This window comes from Solea senegalensis, linkage group LG6 (genome assembly GCF_019176455.1).
Source record: "Solea senegalensis isolate Sse05_10M linkage group LG6, IFAPA_SoseM_1, whole genome shotgun sequence".
NCBI classification, from domain to species: domain Eukaryota; kingdom Metazoa; phylum Chordata; class Actinopteri; order Pleuronectiformes; family Soleidae; genus Solea; species Solea senegalensis.
In genome coordinates this window covers 7,701,575-7,716,557 of record NC_058026.1, presented here as the reverse complement: position 1 = coordinate 7,716,557, position 14,983 = coordinate 7,701,575, and the positions used below count along the sequence as shown (strand labels likewise).

General features: G+C 38.4%; 1 protein-coding gene across 2 annotated transcripts in view; it reads left to right on the top strand.

Annotated features, from left to right (window-relative positions):
• The first annotated feature begins 8,820 nt into the window (after positions 1 to 8,820).
• The window catches only part of pkd1a (polycystic kidney disease 1a), a 60,538-nt gene continuing 54,375 nt past the window's right edge, over positions 8,821 to 14,983 (top strand). For both annotated transcript variants that reach the window (XM_044027892.1, XM_044027890.1), the window contains exon 1: positions 8,821 to 9,327. In XM_044027892.1, the coding sequence (XP_043883827.1) occupies positions 9,035 to 9,327 (293 nt within the window). In that variant the 5' untranslated portion in view covers positions 8,821 to 9,034. The remainder of the gene's footprint in view (positions 9,328 to 14,983) is intronic.

Sequence of the window (14,983 nt, the reverse complement as noted above, 5' to 3'; positions counted from 1 at the left end):
ATGGACATACCATTCATTTCATACCATTCATTAATTTAATAAAAATATCAGTGGTATAAATATTTGTGCGGAAAAACTCACAATATTCTGCACATCTAAGAGGAAAGACATGGAAAACAACTCTCTTGACGATCCAAGATGTAATCAGATTAGATGACTCTGAGCATTAATATGTGTTTAGATGTACGAGTGAGGGGCCACCACTGAGAGAGAGCCTGTTCTTTTCAGGAAATTTCATTCTGCACTGGTGAAAGAGCAGAGTGACACTAGCTGTCCACCAAAGACAAGATTTTTTTTTTAGCATCATCACATACTGTAAAATATAGGTTGAAATCAAGTGGAAATCAGATCCAACGTGCCAACTAAATGCTTGAAAATACTTGAGTTTAGCACTAAAGAAATTCACTTTTTTGAGTCTATTCTTTTGAGCTTGTTCTCATTTTGATACTCTTAATTACTCTGAATTATTCCTGTGGGCGTCCTTGTTAAAGAAAAAAAAAACAGAAAATGAAAACGCACAAACCTGTTGAGACTATGAATCACCATGAAGATACTTTGCTGCTGATAATACAAATATCCTTGTTTGTACTTGTCAAAGTCGCTCACTGTGAAGGAGACATATTTGAAATGACCCTTGTTTACCTTCCATTGTCTCGTTCTGTTGCTTCAGCACAAAGATTGTGTTGTCAGCTGTGAAGCTTCACCTCCAGAGGCTGCCGCTCGCTGGCTGTCTGCATGCATCCAAAGATGATGAATTTGATTTTGTCTTTACGAATTCATGCAAGCAGCAGGACTTTGAATGGCTTTGAATGATAACTAACTAGTGCTAAATAACATTTCCAGTGCACGACTCTGTCGAGGAAATAGCTCTCGCAAGCACAGGCGCAGAAGTACAAAGGCGTGTTCCCGCCGCTGTAATTAAATTGTGTTTTCAAAACTTTCAAAACTTTCTATTTGTGATGTTGTCACCGCATTCATATTATATACATGCGCACAGGAGTCTGCAGGAGTCATGCATAAGAGCTTGTTTTAATTATTTATGAGATGATGCACACAAATTTACCTAATTTCTTTACGGTGGTAAAGTTCTGTAAAAGGGTTTTCTGCGTTTGAATTATATATTTAAATGATATAATTGTAGTTGTATGGTGTATTTTCCTGTCAGTTACATGAAAAAACTTTTTTGCAAACCTAATCCCCTTGGTGCACTTGACACACAGATGTTCAGCACGTGCTTTTCGTCCGTAGTGACTTTTGTATGGATGAAGACACCTGCAGCAGTTGGTGGAGCCAGTGTCTTTGCATGAGGACGCTTCATCAGGAAATTGACTGTCCTGCAGCTACATGAGCTAATATTCAAAAGTGGCATTGTGTAAAAGAAAAAGAGACTGGTTAAGGAAGTAAAAGAGAGCGAGGAAGGGAGATGAATCACGATTCTTCTTATTTTCTGATGAACAATCTAACGTGATCTCTTCTTCTGTGTATTTCTCTTTCTTCTCTGCAGGGAATGTGGTTGCCTGGGACCTCCACCCGTGCCAATTTACCCACTCTGGTGCTCTTCTCACTTCAAAAAAACAAACAAAATTTGACACTCGGGGACAAAAATGCACCAATTTCCATTTCACTAAGGGGGGGAGGGCACACGGTACTTGCACACGGCAACATGTTTATTTTTAGATCGCATAAACAAAGCAGCTGGCAGATTTTTCAGCAGTCATGTTTACATGTTAATATAATCACTTCCAATGAGTGCACACCTGCTGTGTTTGATGCACTGCACCGGTGAGCGTAGCGCGTACATACAGTATCTGAGTGTTCTGCCCAAACATAGAAACAATAGTAATCTTTATCCCTGCATCAGGACGAAGGCTAAGAAGCGAGGATAATCTATGTCCATCTCCATCGCAACACCCTGGTGTGAAGCTTTCACACAGGTTGAGGGTTGACCTTACCACCTGTCAAAGGTCGTTATTGTTCCGTGGGCAATGTGGGTGTGTGAGACACGGTAGAGGGAAAACACAAAAACATAGCTGCCCAAAGAATCAAGAGCATGGATTACGATCAAGCGGATACATTGGCATGGCACACGTTGTTGGTTTTTAAAACCATAGACAACGTAGAGTATAACAATGGACAGTCTTGGCAAAAAGAACTAGGAAAATGAATCCACTTCCCAACTGATTTAACCCTTAGTGATCACGGATATGTGCCGCAGGTGCACCCTTGGTAAATATGGACACCATAAGGGGGGTGTATATACGTCTCACATTCAGGCTTTAAAAAAATCGTCTTCTTACGTGTTGTTGAGTCAAAGTTATGATTCATTTTATATTGCCTTATATCTAGTGATATAAAGTAGTAATAATTGTGCAGAAGTCATTGTTTTTTCTTTTCTGTTTGTTCATAACAATGATTGTAAACATTTTGAGTACTTTTTTCTCAGGTGTGTTTATAGAGTTGGTGAAAATGAAAAAAAATATATATATATTTTCACCAGATTGTCTTTAGGTTGTGCTGTAAAAAAAAAGATACAAGACACTCTGTATTGCACATTCCTATAGCCTCTATAGTATACACTTTACATTCTAACATAGTAATGGAAAAAAGGTGGTTCCCATTCAGAGGACAGTAAACGATTAGTACACTTGAGTGGACACCTTCCATGTGATTGACAGCTGGTATCGTCCAATAGGAGTCGAGTTGTCTGTGAAAACCCTATCTGCAAAAAGTCAACGCGGTGCCAGCCAAACAGCGAATCTCGAGGCTTCAAAGGGGAATTCAGATTCTAACGTCACAACCAGTTGCTACTAAACCTGAAGAGATTATATTTTGAGAGGGAGGGGGTTAGATCTTACAAAGAGTCAGGCGACCAGCAGGTATCATGTGTGACATCTGCTGTCATATATAGGCGACCCTGTGCCTACAATGAGCTGATATTTAAAAGGTGTTACCGTGTGAAATATTAGTGACTGAGCATCTGGTGACAGAGAGCTGACTGTCATTGAGTCACACAGGATTGACTGACTGACTGACAGAAAAGCAGTGGCACATGGAGAATAAGTGTTTGTGTTGCCGAGAAACCACCTGGTCACATACTGGGTTTAGAAACTCTCATGCTGCCTTTCTCTTTATTAAAGTTCAAGACCTGAGGAAAGCTTAGTGCTGTAATGCACCTTTTATCCCGTTTAGCCTCGGTCAGAGAGATAAGATTTCTTGATCCAAATGCGTTTCCCTAAATCATTTTTATTATTAAAGTCCCTCATTGAGATGACTGTCCAGAAGGCATGTGCTCTCTGAGTGCTCTCAAGCTAATTGTGCATTTGAGTCTCCATTATTTCTCAGGGGGGTTTGTAGCCGACTCGGTCTGTGGTCGCTGAAAATTGGAGGTAAGTGAAGTCTGATGGGGAACACTTTTGTCATTTTGGCTCTCTGTAATGTTCAGTATTGTGTAGCAGTGACTGGCAATAGTTCCACTGCCAATATCTAAGAAATAATTGCCCTTATTGTTTGCAGTCAAAATGCCATAGCGTTCTCCTTAAAATTCAACATTTAAAAAAAGAGTTGGATGACAAAATGTTAGATGATGTCTATGGAGATCAAATTCCTTTCATAATTATTTCATAATTATTGCTGTAGTGCAAATTACTATAGATGAGTATTTCTTTTATCACACATACAAAGTTATGTCACTGCATACACTCAGTGACTTACAAAACAGACTGAAATTATCTATTTTTTTTGTCAATTTGACAGTATCAGGGGCATCAAACCTGCGGCTCGCAGGCCACTAGAGGGTCCAATCTTACCCGCAGGATGAATTTGTGAAAATTTTGTTCCAGATACATGTGACTAAATGTTTTTGTCTTTGTAGATTTGGAGTTCTTGTTGTTTATCCGTTATTATGCTGTTATTTTTCTGGTCTGGCCCACTTGAGTTCAAATAGTGCTCTATGTGGCCCCTGAACTAAAATGAGTTTGACACCCCTGATATAAAGCATGAAAGGCCGTCAGATCAGTAGTGTATTTCATAATAAATACACTGCATTTGTAGTCACTGACCGTCTTAAAATGAGAGCAGATTATTCCAACAACAAGCCTCCTTTCACTGGTGTGCATTTCAGTAGATTATGATCCTGGTCATTTCCTGTTTCCATCCTCTTATCCCATCTTGGTTTCTGGATCATCTTTTTTCATTTTGCTACATCACCAAACACCCTCAAATCCATATTCCTCAGTCTTTGACAACAACTCTCGTGTGCTTCCATCTCCTACACCCTTATCCAGGGTCTCTCTCCTTCTGCATTCTCCCTCCTTCATCGCTCCCCTCCTCTCTTCCTGTAGCCCTACAATAACACAGACAGAGGCCTTACTAAGTGCTGTTTTCCTGGCCGGGCTGGAGGACCCTCCCCATAACTAAACAGAAGCCAAGCTCATTTTATTTTCATGCAGCCAGACTGGACCAGCCCGGGCCAGACAACGGGTCAGCCCCAGCAGTCAGTGGTGGTCAGCAGAAATGTGCTTCTCAACCTAATTGTTAAGGTTCGATGATCGGATACGAGAACATATTGCCTGGTAAAATCCATATACCAATATTATAAAGAATATTCTTGATAGAGAAGCGTTATACTGTACCTATGAGGTTCAATTTCACGCATCATAGAAAGTGAAAGTGTGTCTGCTTTAGAGCAGCAGCAGTATTGTATTCTCTGAATAATACTGGCTGGACCTTTGTTATCATAATCTCATAATATAATACTGACTAACAATATATCACCTTTGACACTGTAGAAAGGAAAAGAAATATTGTGACTATACATAATATATTCACACACAGAATGCAGGATAGAGTAGAGCATGTTGCACGGAGAGTAGAATATTGCACGGGGGCGGAATATTCCATCATTGCTCAATGAGGTGACGTGTGCTTGTGAGAGTTATTGATTTCATGTTACAATGCAGAAGAATGTTCATCATTACTGAGGTAAAAGAAATAAAAAATAAAAAATGTTTGCTTGCCCCAAAGGATCTAAGGAAATATAGATTATTTTCTTCTCCACTTGTCCCTTTTAAAACAAATTCTCCGTGGTCTTTCAAGGACAACTGATCGACAATTGTGACCATTACGACCCAAGTATTTCTGAGAAGATTTATGAGAAGCTTTATTTTTAGTGATGGTGGTCGGCTACTGGGAATTGTATCAAAGAACAAAGACACAAAAACTACTACTGTCCTCGAGTTGTTTGAGAGCGAGAGAGAGAGAGAGAGAGAGAGAGAGCATAACTTATCTGATCTGTGATTACTGTAACCTGTATGGCATTTGCACTTTTTATTTCAGTACATTTTGTTGGTCAAGTGTGGTTATTAAAGTTAATAAAATAACGCAAACAAATAAATCACTGCTTCTCATCCACTCTTCTTCACCCTAGATCCCTGATGCTTGAATGATCTTTTTTTTTCTTTTTTTTTTGACTGTGACCTATTTAGATTATATATATATATAAATATGCATATGATTGCTGTTGGTGAAGAAAAGAAGGATGGTCACATTTATATCCCCTTAAATGGGTTGTGTGGAATGAGATGTGAATACCACATTATAAACTCCCTAAATGCTGTAAAGGATGCATGTTGACATGTTTTGACATGTCAAGGTCAGGTCAAAGTTTATTTATATACCACATTTACTGACAACTCCTGCTGTACAAGCTAAAAAAAATCAGCAAAGATGGATAAGAAAAACAGTGAAAACAACACAAAATAAAAGGAATGCAAATGCAAAGTAGGTTTTAAAAGTCCAGTGTGTAAAATTTAGGTGAAATTGAAGATAAAAATAATTACACTTAATAATTATGTCAGGAGCCTTATGTCGTGTTTTTACAGTAGCCCACAATGGACAAGGGTCTGAGCAGCTCTGATACGATCAAGGAAGCTGTTGCACAGTTACTTAGTTACTTAGAGTAGCCACCAGCCTCTGTGTGAACCAGGCCCCAGATGTTGTCATCCTCGGGTTGTGGAAGATCTAAGAAACTGTGCTCTGTCTCAGCGGTGTTGGTGCAACAAGTCAGACAAGTAAGATGTTTTAAATTGGATCCTGAAACTGAAAGGAAACCAGTGAAGTGGTACTGAATGAGATAATCTTCTATTTCATTCGAGTATACTTTTAGACAGTTGTGAGGGTTGCTGGTGCCAGTCCTAGCTGACATAGGGCAGAAGACTGGGTACACCCTGGACAGGTCGCTGGTCTATCACAGGGCCACATACAGACAAACAACCATCCACTCTCACACTCACACAGTTAATTAGAGTGTCCAATTTGCATGTTTTTGAGCTGTGGGAGAAACCAGAGAAAACCCACACAGGGAGAAAAGCCCCTTTTCCATCCAGGTCACAAGAGTGCTAACCACTGCACTAGCCGTGTGACCTGACTGGTAGATTTACTTGTACTAGTTTAATTTTTGGTTCATTTATTTCAAACATAAAGAAGAACAACATTAATGTTCAATACACTAGCAGACGTACACAAATCAAATCATTCACATTCACATTCATTCAGTTCTTCTTTTGTTTGAAAAGGAGTGAGAAGAAGTTTAAAACCTATCTAATCTCACCCATTCTCCTTGAAACGTGAATGAATTGAATGAACTGTTGACATCTATCTACAACATTTCATCACACAGTTTGCACTCATATACTGTATATATATATATACACACACACATATAAACACACTTATACCATCGTACATATACGCACAGTACAAAAAATAATTACGACATAGAAGGAATGACGAAATGAAGGGAAGAAAGATTAATTAACTAATTAATGCACTGCAGCACACAGGCCACCCACCACCACCGCCAGAGTCAAATACTGATAAATCAAGTACATAATCAGAACAATGCCCTCGGTGAAAAATCATGTCAATTCACTCTACACTTCGCTGTAGATCTTTTTTTGAATATTTCCTTGTAGTTTCTGGCCTTGAACATGGTCCATGAATTGTGGTAGTTTTGACTTTATAAATAGTGAGTTCAGATATCCGGCACTGTGAATAATTTGTATTGCACTCTATCTGAAGGATAGTTAATGAATGTAAAGTGCTGCAGTAATTACTGGCCCACAACTCTCTATGTAGCGTAAAACATGGTGAAACTAGTGAGCAGTAAAGACTGATGTGGAGAGATTTCTTATCCATAACCTGCTTTAACTAGTACTGCAACACATGTCATCTATTGTTAGCACTTTAACGTTATATACTCTATCTGTATTTGTACCTCTCTGTTTATTCAATACAAATGTTATTTTTACTCAGATTCCCATTGAACCAAATGTTTGATTTCACCTTTGCCTTTGCAATTATCTTAAAGCGAAATCCTGCCCCAGACCAAAATGTATTTGTATCATCGGTTAAAAAGCACAACATTGAGTCAAAGAAATAACAATAATAATAATAATGCATTTACTTAATATTTTAGTTCTAAGTATGCCACTTTCTATGGTCTTTTCAGCGTGGATTGTACAAAAGATTTAATGAGAGTCTGGTGGTGGTGACCCAATACTTAGAGTGAGACTGCAGACTGTGATAAATGGAGCATTTCTCCTCTCATCCCGTCTTTTACCAAGCACATCAAGAACTGTGTTGGCCTTTGCAAACGAGGAAGAACTTCTTTCTGTGTATGAGTAACAAGCTTCTGCTTCTTCTGCTGGTTTGTCTGTCTGATGGCTGTCTCTGTAATATACATATATTTTTCTGAGGCTACAAAAACAAATGATTTTTCATTTCAAACCATTGCTACAAACATATTTACAGGCTGTATTTTTTTTAAATTATTATTTCTGCCAATAAACCTAAATGTTATACACTGGACTTTTGAAATAAAATATCTAAAAAAAAAAAAAAACACACGATACAGGCTGATGATAAAGCAAAAGAAGACTGTACGAGGCTACATCCAAGGTTATTATAGTAAACATAAATAAAAAAAATAAAAAAACATTTTCATGAACTGATATAAAAATAAAAACTAGAGTTTATTACCATTAACTGAAACTGAATTGTGTGCTTACAAAACTAACTTGATTTGTAGCTTTGTAAATGTATTTCATCCATAATGAACTCATCATTTTGAGTTCATAGATAGTGTGTTTCTTATGTTCTCGAAAGGTTGTATTTGAGACGGCATTTTCATTCATACATAAGAAAATGTTTTCAATTTTGTTTTGTTTACATAACATTTGTTATGTAGTTAATTGTGTTGATTGATCTAAAGTGAATCAAACCTCTAGTCTTTTATTGGGTGTATTGTTTTGTTTTGTTTTGTTTCATTTTACTCATGTCTTTCCTCAGAATGAGCTCCCTGAGACTCTCGGGCTGAAACAATTACTCGATGAATTGATTATTAATCGATTACTAAATGAATCGGCAACTATGTTGATAATCAATTATTTGGTTTTAAGCTTTTTTCATTATTAAAACGAGATTTCTGATTGTTTCAGCTTCTTAAATGTTAATATTTCATCATGAAAAACCATGTTTGTGGACAAAAACAAGACATTTGAGTATATCCTCATGTCCAGGTTTGACTGATCAACATTTTCTGACATTGTATGGACCATACGATTACTCGATTAATCGATTATGAAAATAATCGTTAGTGGCAGCTCTAATCCTAAACTTCTACATTACACTTTAGGCCTCTTTGACATGGAATGACACAGATGTGTGCCACATCCTAGCGGTGGTTCAGGGAACTGCATGCAGTGGCAGAAGGAGGAGGAGAGAGGAAGTTCTCCCAAACTTTTTTTTTCTCGCTTGGAAGAGTTTTGGAGAAGCTCCGTTAGATTTTCAGAGAAAGGGGATTCGAGCTCAAGAGCGAGGAAAACGCAGGAGGACACGAAACCTCAACCCCCTTTCTCCTGTTTTTGTCTCCTCGCGTGAAAGAAAAACGAAAAAAGGACGCAGGTCTTCACTGTTTTGTTTCCTTCCCAGCCAGAGAGGACTTACACCATCAGGGGCGATGAGATGTGAGTGAGCTATGCCTTGTGGAAATGGACAGACTTTATCCAAGCGAAAACATGGCGTCTGCGCACCGAGGTTCAGCTTCTTCTCCAGCCTGCTTGTGGCGCTCTGCTGCCTGGAGGTATGGGGCTCCGGGCCGCAGGGGGACGGCGGCAGGGGCTGCAGCCCCTGTCCCGTTAACTGCAGCTGCGCGCTGGCGGCAGGACAACCGCAGCAGCCGCCGCCGTCGTCTTGCGTTGTCAACTGCTCCAACGTCGGGCTGGAGAGGGCCCCAGCTGCGGCGGACATCCCGCTGGCCACCAGCGTGCTGTAAGTACAGCAGGTTAATGAACGCAGGGAGACGCATGGACTTTGTTCAAACTCGTTTTTAAAGGCTTTATTAGATAGATAGATAGATAGATAGATAGATAGATAAAAAACAACAACAATCATTTTTAGTTTACATATGATTTGCAACTTGTTTATCATGTTGATTTTTCACATTACATCACACACTCTCTTCTTCCTCTGCATCATCCAGGCAGGCCTGGCACCAGGATAACATACCTCAAAATAAAATGTAATTATTTTGTAATAATTACAAATAACTTTGTAATTATTTATTTTATGGGATAGCTTCTGAAGTATTACTTCAGAACTACTGGGAGTAACAATAATAATAATATGATGATGATTTCACCATAACATAACTGCAGGAGGGTGAAATGACAGTAATCATATTTATATTGTTTTATAATGTAATGTAGCAGGCCTGGCACCTGGATGAAGTGACTATTACAAATTGTAAGGATTATTGATTAAACTACTGTATACTCGCTGCAGAGAGGTTAAATCACAATATTTGACTGTTAAAGAATCAGCAAGTCAATAGTTTGTGAACAGGAACATAAAAGTAGATTTGTGTGTATGTATGTCTGCGGCTGGCTTACCTATCGCTCTGTCCGTCTACCTGTCTACTTTGCTGTTGTTTACATTTAAGGATGACAAAAAATAGGCAGGAAATCAAGCAAATGGTTCAAAAGTTAGTTGTTCGTTTGGGACGCATACAACTAAGGGGGGGCCAAGACCCTCACATGCCCCCTTGTGACACTGGGCCTGCATCCAGCTGTGTTATTAAGGCAATGCACCGACAAAAATACCAATTTACATAACTGGAAATTGATCATTTTGTCGATGAATTAGTTTGAGTGTTTCTTTGTTTTTTTTCTACTTCTTAAAACTGAATATTTTATATACTGTATATACGTATATATGTATGTAAAAAACAGGAAAAATCAATAACATTTTCCCAATCAACTAATCGATTAATTAAGTCAATAATTTTGTTTACTCATACAGCTATTTATCAATAAAAAAAGAGGCAGACAAGAACTTCCATGCCTCTTCATGCGTAAACACTGACAGATGGTTGGTGGATTGATACAGCCTATGAAAAACAAGGTTCATCCCTGCGAAAGGAAAGCACTCAAAATGTGTATATGAATCTACAAAATGGTCTTTCTTGGTACTCAGAGGTTACTCTTCTGTGGCCCAGGCCTCTAATGGAAGCCTTCATGCTTGTCCGTCTGTGTGTGTGTGTGTGTGTGTGTGTCAGTATAGAGTAAATGGCGTTGGATACCAGAGAAGTGAGGCCGTTGTTTGAGGTGCGGATCAGTCTTCCGCCTCTGGTGCTGCTGCAGTGAGAACATTCTGTTCTGTGCCAAAGGAAACCATATGTTATTGGTTATTTTTTTCTTCCCTCTGCAACTACCTTCTTTTATTGGACTTAAATACTTACCACAAGACCTTATATCAGTGCATGTTACTTTGGAGCTTGCTCACTGAAAAAACTTGAGTAAATAAAATCTTCTGAAGAGATCTTCTGAAGCAAGGACACTCAACTCAAAACTGAGTCTTCTTAACCCATAGCGCAATGCACACCACTTCCTTAAAGTCATTAGTGACAGTATTTGGAATGAGACATGAATTGCTCTGTGTGTGACTTTAATTGGAGACAGATCCTTCTGAGGAATCTCTCTTTAATCCTGTCTGACTCTGTTGGAGGACTAATTGCATCAGACCACATAAGCTGCCTTGGTTCTACTGTACCAGCAAAAGCTGTGCGTGGAAGTGACTGACTGTGAATATTTGACTTGCTAATTTGGCCTCTTGTCTCCAGTTCCCAACAGGTGAGGGGACGTATGGAATCAAAATCTGATATTTGGCCTTCAGTAAATCTGATTTCATGACCGATGCTCGAAGGAAAAGACGTCTTGTCTCTTCTTAATTAACAGAAAGTGAGACTTGAATGGAAATGTCTAGGTAATAGTCTAAGAGAAATAACAGTGTAGGACTCCTAGATGTAATGTATTAGATAATAAAACAGAGGCAGTATAAGTTGTCTTTATCCCTGTCTCGTTGTAGAAGTTAGTGTAGGAGAACGTCTAAACATAGTACATTCAATTCCCTGTCTTGTATGAAATGTAGCAATCATTAATTAATTTTTAATATAAAACCATAAACGTTTTAGTCATGTAGGTTAAGTTTTCCATAGGAATAAAAGAAGCTCTGTCTCACCTTGTTTTGAGGCATTCTACACTTCCTTTTGGTAATGTTTTTCATGATTACCAAAGAGTTAGAGCCTAAAACTCTAAAAAGGAAGTTGTGTGTGAATTTAAGGCCTTGGGGAGCTAAACAAACCCTGGGCCCCACTGCCCTTTGAATATCAACAAGAAAAGGTATCGTTTTTATTGATAAAAATTAATAATTACATTACATTACATGTCATTTAGCAGGCGCTTTTATCCAAAGCGACTTACAATAAGTGCATTTAAACATTTGGGTACAAATAAAAGATCATTGTTAACTTTCATTTTATAAGTTTAATAGTTTAACATAATTCATTTATCACTTAGCTCTGTTACACAGACGTATAACCATTGAGAACTCACTGCAGTTCACCTTGTTGTCTGCATAGTTGATATTGATAACATGTAGTAGATGCATTCACTCATTAAATATTTGGTCATCGCTGTGTTACGTAGTGTCATTGCTCAGTTTGTTGACTTAAAATGAAGCTCTGCTGTTCTTAATAGCTGGTGCTGATTAGCTCAGGGCAGGGAGGGCTGCGTAATTTCTGTTATTTGTACTATAATATCTAACTTGTCATTTATTTACTTTTTCAATAAACACACACAAGGAAGCCAGATGGTGCTCCAAAGCATGTACAGCGTCTGGCACTAGTTTCAGCATAGGGATAAGTGTGTGATGGGAGTGTTTTGCTTGCATTTGCTGTGGCAAAACGGTGCAAGTTGAGTTTCTGAATGTCCACTTTCCTCAGTCTCTCTAAAATCCTAAACCTAAAAGAGATGTGACGTGAGCCCGAACTGCTGCTGTGCAAGAGAGGCATGAGAGAGTGAAGCAAGACTGATCCACTGCCAAATATTCCACACCAAATCATGCACCGCATTGGTTTTTTTATATATGTGTTTAGCCTCACCTCGTAAAAAAGATATTAATGCAGGATCATTTTGAATACTATTACCTCACACATTCCAAATAGCCTCTGGGATAACAAATAGCAATATTATTCATCATACATTACACATCATACATCATTCATTATACAGTTTCAGTTATTGTGCTATTTTCAGACGAGGATATTTACACTCCTCACGGCCCCCTGGGGTTTTAGTTATTCATGGATAATTCTCACTGAAACTTTAGCAAAAACAGCATTTACATTTAAAAAAAACAAAAAAACAACCACAATTCAGAAGTTTGAAAAAGGCACATTGTTAAGAAATATGAAATGGTGATGCTGGTCTGACTCCAAAAGCTTGTTTACGCTTGTAATGTTTAAGATTTGTCAACTATGAAATCATATGGCATTATTTTTATCCAAATAACTTTTTCTTTTTCTGCTGAGTTCTAATATGGCAGGTATTGTATTATTACAGAAACATGACTAGAGCTCAAGCAATTACTCGATTCATCGAATATTAATTAATCAATTAATTGATCGTCAACTATGTTGATTGTGGATTAATCGGTTTGAGGCTTTTTTCATGATTAAAACGAGATTTCTGATTGTTTTAGCTTCGTAAATGTGAATATCATTAAAATTGAATCGTTTTGGTTTGTGGACAAAACAAGACATTCGAGAACATCATCATTTCCAGGTTTGACAAACACTGATCAACACTTTATGGACTAAACATTTACTCGATTAATCATGAAAATAATGGACAGATTAATCGATTATGTAAGTAATCATTAGTTGCAGCTCTGACCATGACCATATCTCTGAATAAGAAATGATCTAAATTTAAATATAACCACTTTATGGACCTCCAAACTACCAACTCTTTTCTGTCTGGCTTCTAAATCTGTTGATAAAAAAATCCCAAAACAGATTCAGTTGTAATTTAGTATTTTAACATGTTGCAGTGTGCCGAGAGAAGCATTCCCCTTACATACTGGCCCATCTGTTCTAACCCACACACATAATAAAAATCTCTTCACACTTCATTCAGACAGTTTATGCAACTGTGGAATCACTTCTGGGAAATGCTTGTGGAATAGGCTCGGGGTTTTTTTAAGTCTCTATAACCTTTGGTATTGTGTGCAGATTGCCCTGACAAATCTTCTCGGTAGTAGTGTGTGTGTGTGTGTGTGTGTGTGTCCAGGGAAAGCAGACACAGCAGGTGAATGAAAGGATTCAGTCCTCATCTGTTTAAAAGTGCCTCACACTGGACGTCTCATCAGCTTAGACCGTTTGCACGGGTCCTTTGCACAGCAGCCATTTTGACAGGTTACATGAGGACAATCAAATGAATGTCTCAAAATGACATTAAATTAAAGTAGTCTGGAACACTTTTTTTTTGTTTTTGACAAATCCGTTTCTCATTTTGCTTTGGAGCATATGGTGAGCGTCATCAGAGAGGGTGTACAATATTTGTCAGGTTTTACTGCATCGTCTCAGGTGTGCTTGGTCTAAGCGGCGCGAGTGTTAGTGTCATGGAAAGTGGCTTCCCACAGAGTATGTAAACTAACAATTCAACAGCAGCATTTGTGATTATGCTCACAGTACTTTAGTTAGCAAATGTTGTGTAAGCATTGAGGTGAAAACGAGAAAAAGATAAGTACTCATTGACGCAACATTATGGACGTAAAGTGCGGTAAATACCGAGTAACAACAGGTCTTATTTGATCTGTTAAGAATATGCAGATGGGGCTTTTTGTAGTCAAAAGCTTCTCGTGTAGCTTCTCCATGTGGAAAGGCAGAAGAATATGAAGGAGCTAATATTATGCACTTCTTCTGCATTATAGCTTGTGATGGGGAGCTTGCCATTTCATCCAGGCTGTCATTTTTCACTTCACGTCAGTTTGCTAACGTTACAGGAAATGTACAGTTTCACAGAGCTGCTGGTAAATGAGAGGGTTATACAGTATACTGGCCGTGGGGAATCACGATATCTGTCTGACTGAAGAAAACAAATGGTCTGTGAAAAGTTCAAGAAACACTTCACACATTTGCATTTAGCTTTGCATTATTATTGTATTGTGAAAAATTGTGCTTCCCAACCTCAGTTTCCCATGAGTCGAGAAACATCTTCATTCTTTTCTTTGTTACGTGCCCACCAGTGACACTTGGTCCTGTTAGCGTAACTGTTAGCAAAGATGGCGGACACTGTTTACATTCTGGAAATGCGGTCCCGCCCCCCTACAAGTGGGTCTAAAAAGTGTGGAATTAGCATTACATTTTTCAAGCCTTGACATAAAAAAGTAAATTTAAAATGTCAAAAAGATTATGGATTAAGTTTCCGCATGGACCCTGTATCATTGTTGAAGACTGCAGCTGTTGTTAACCTGTACTATAAACACATTCATGCTTGTGCACTTCCTGGTCCTGTCGGCTCCACTCAGGATAATTTTGCAGTGTTACCATGGCGGCGAGGTGCATACACACACATACACTGCAGGC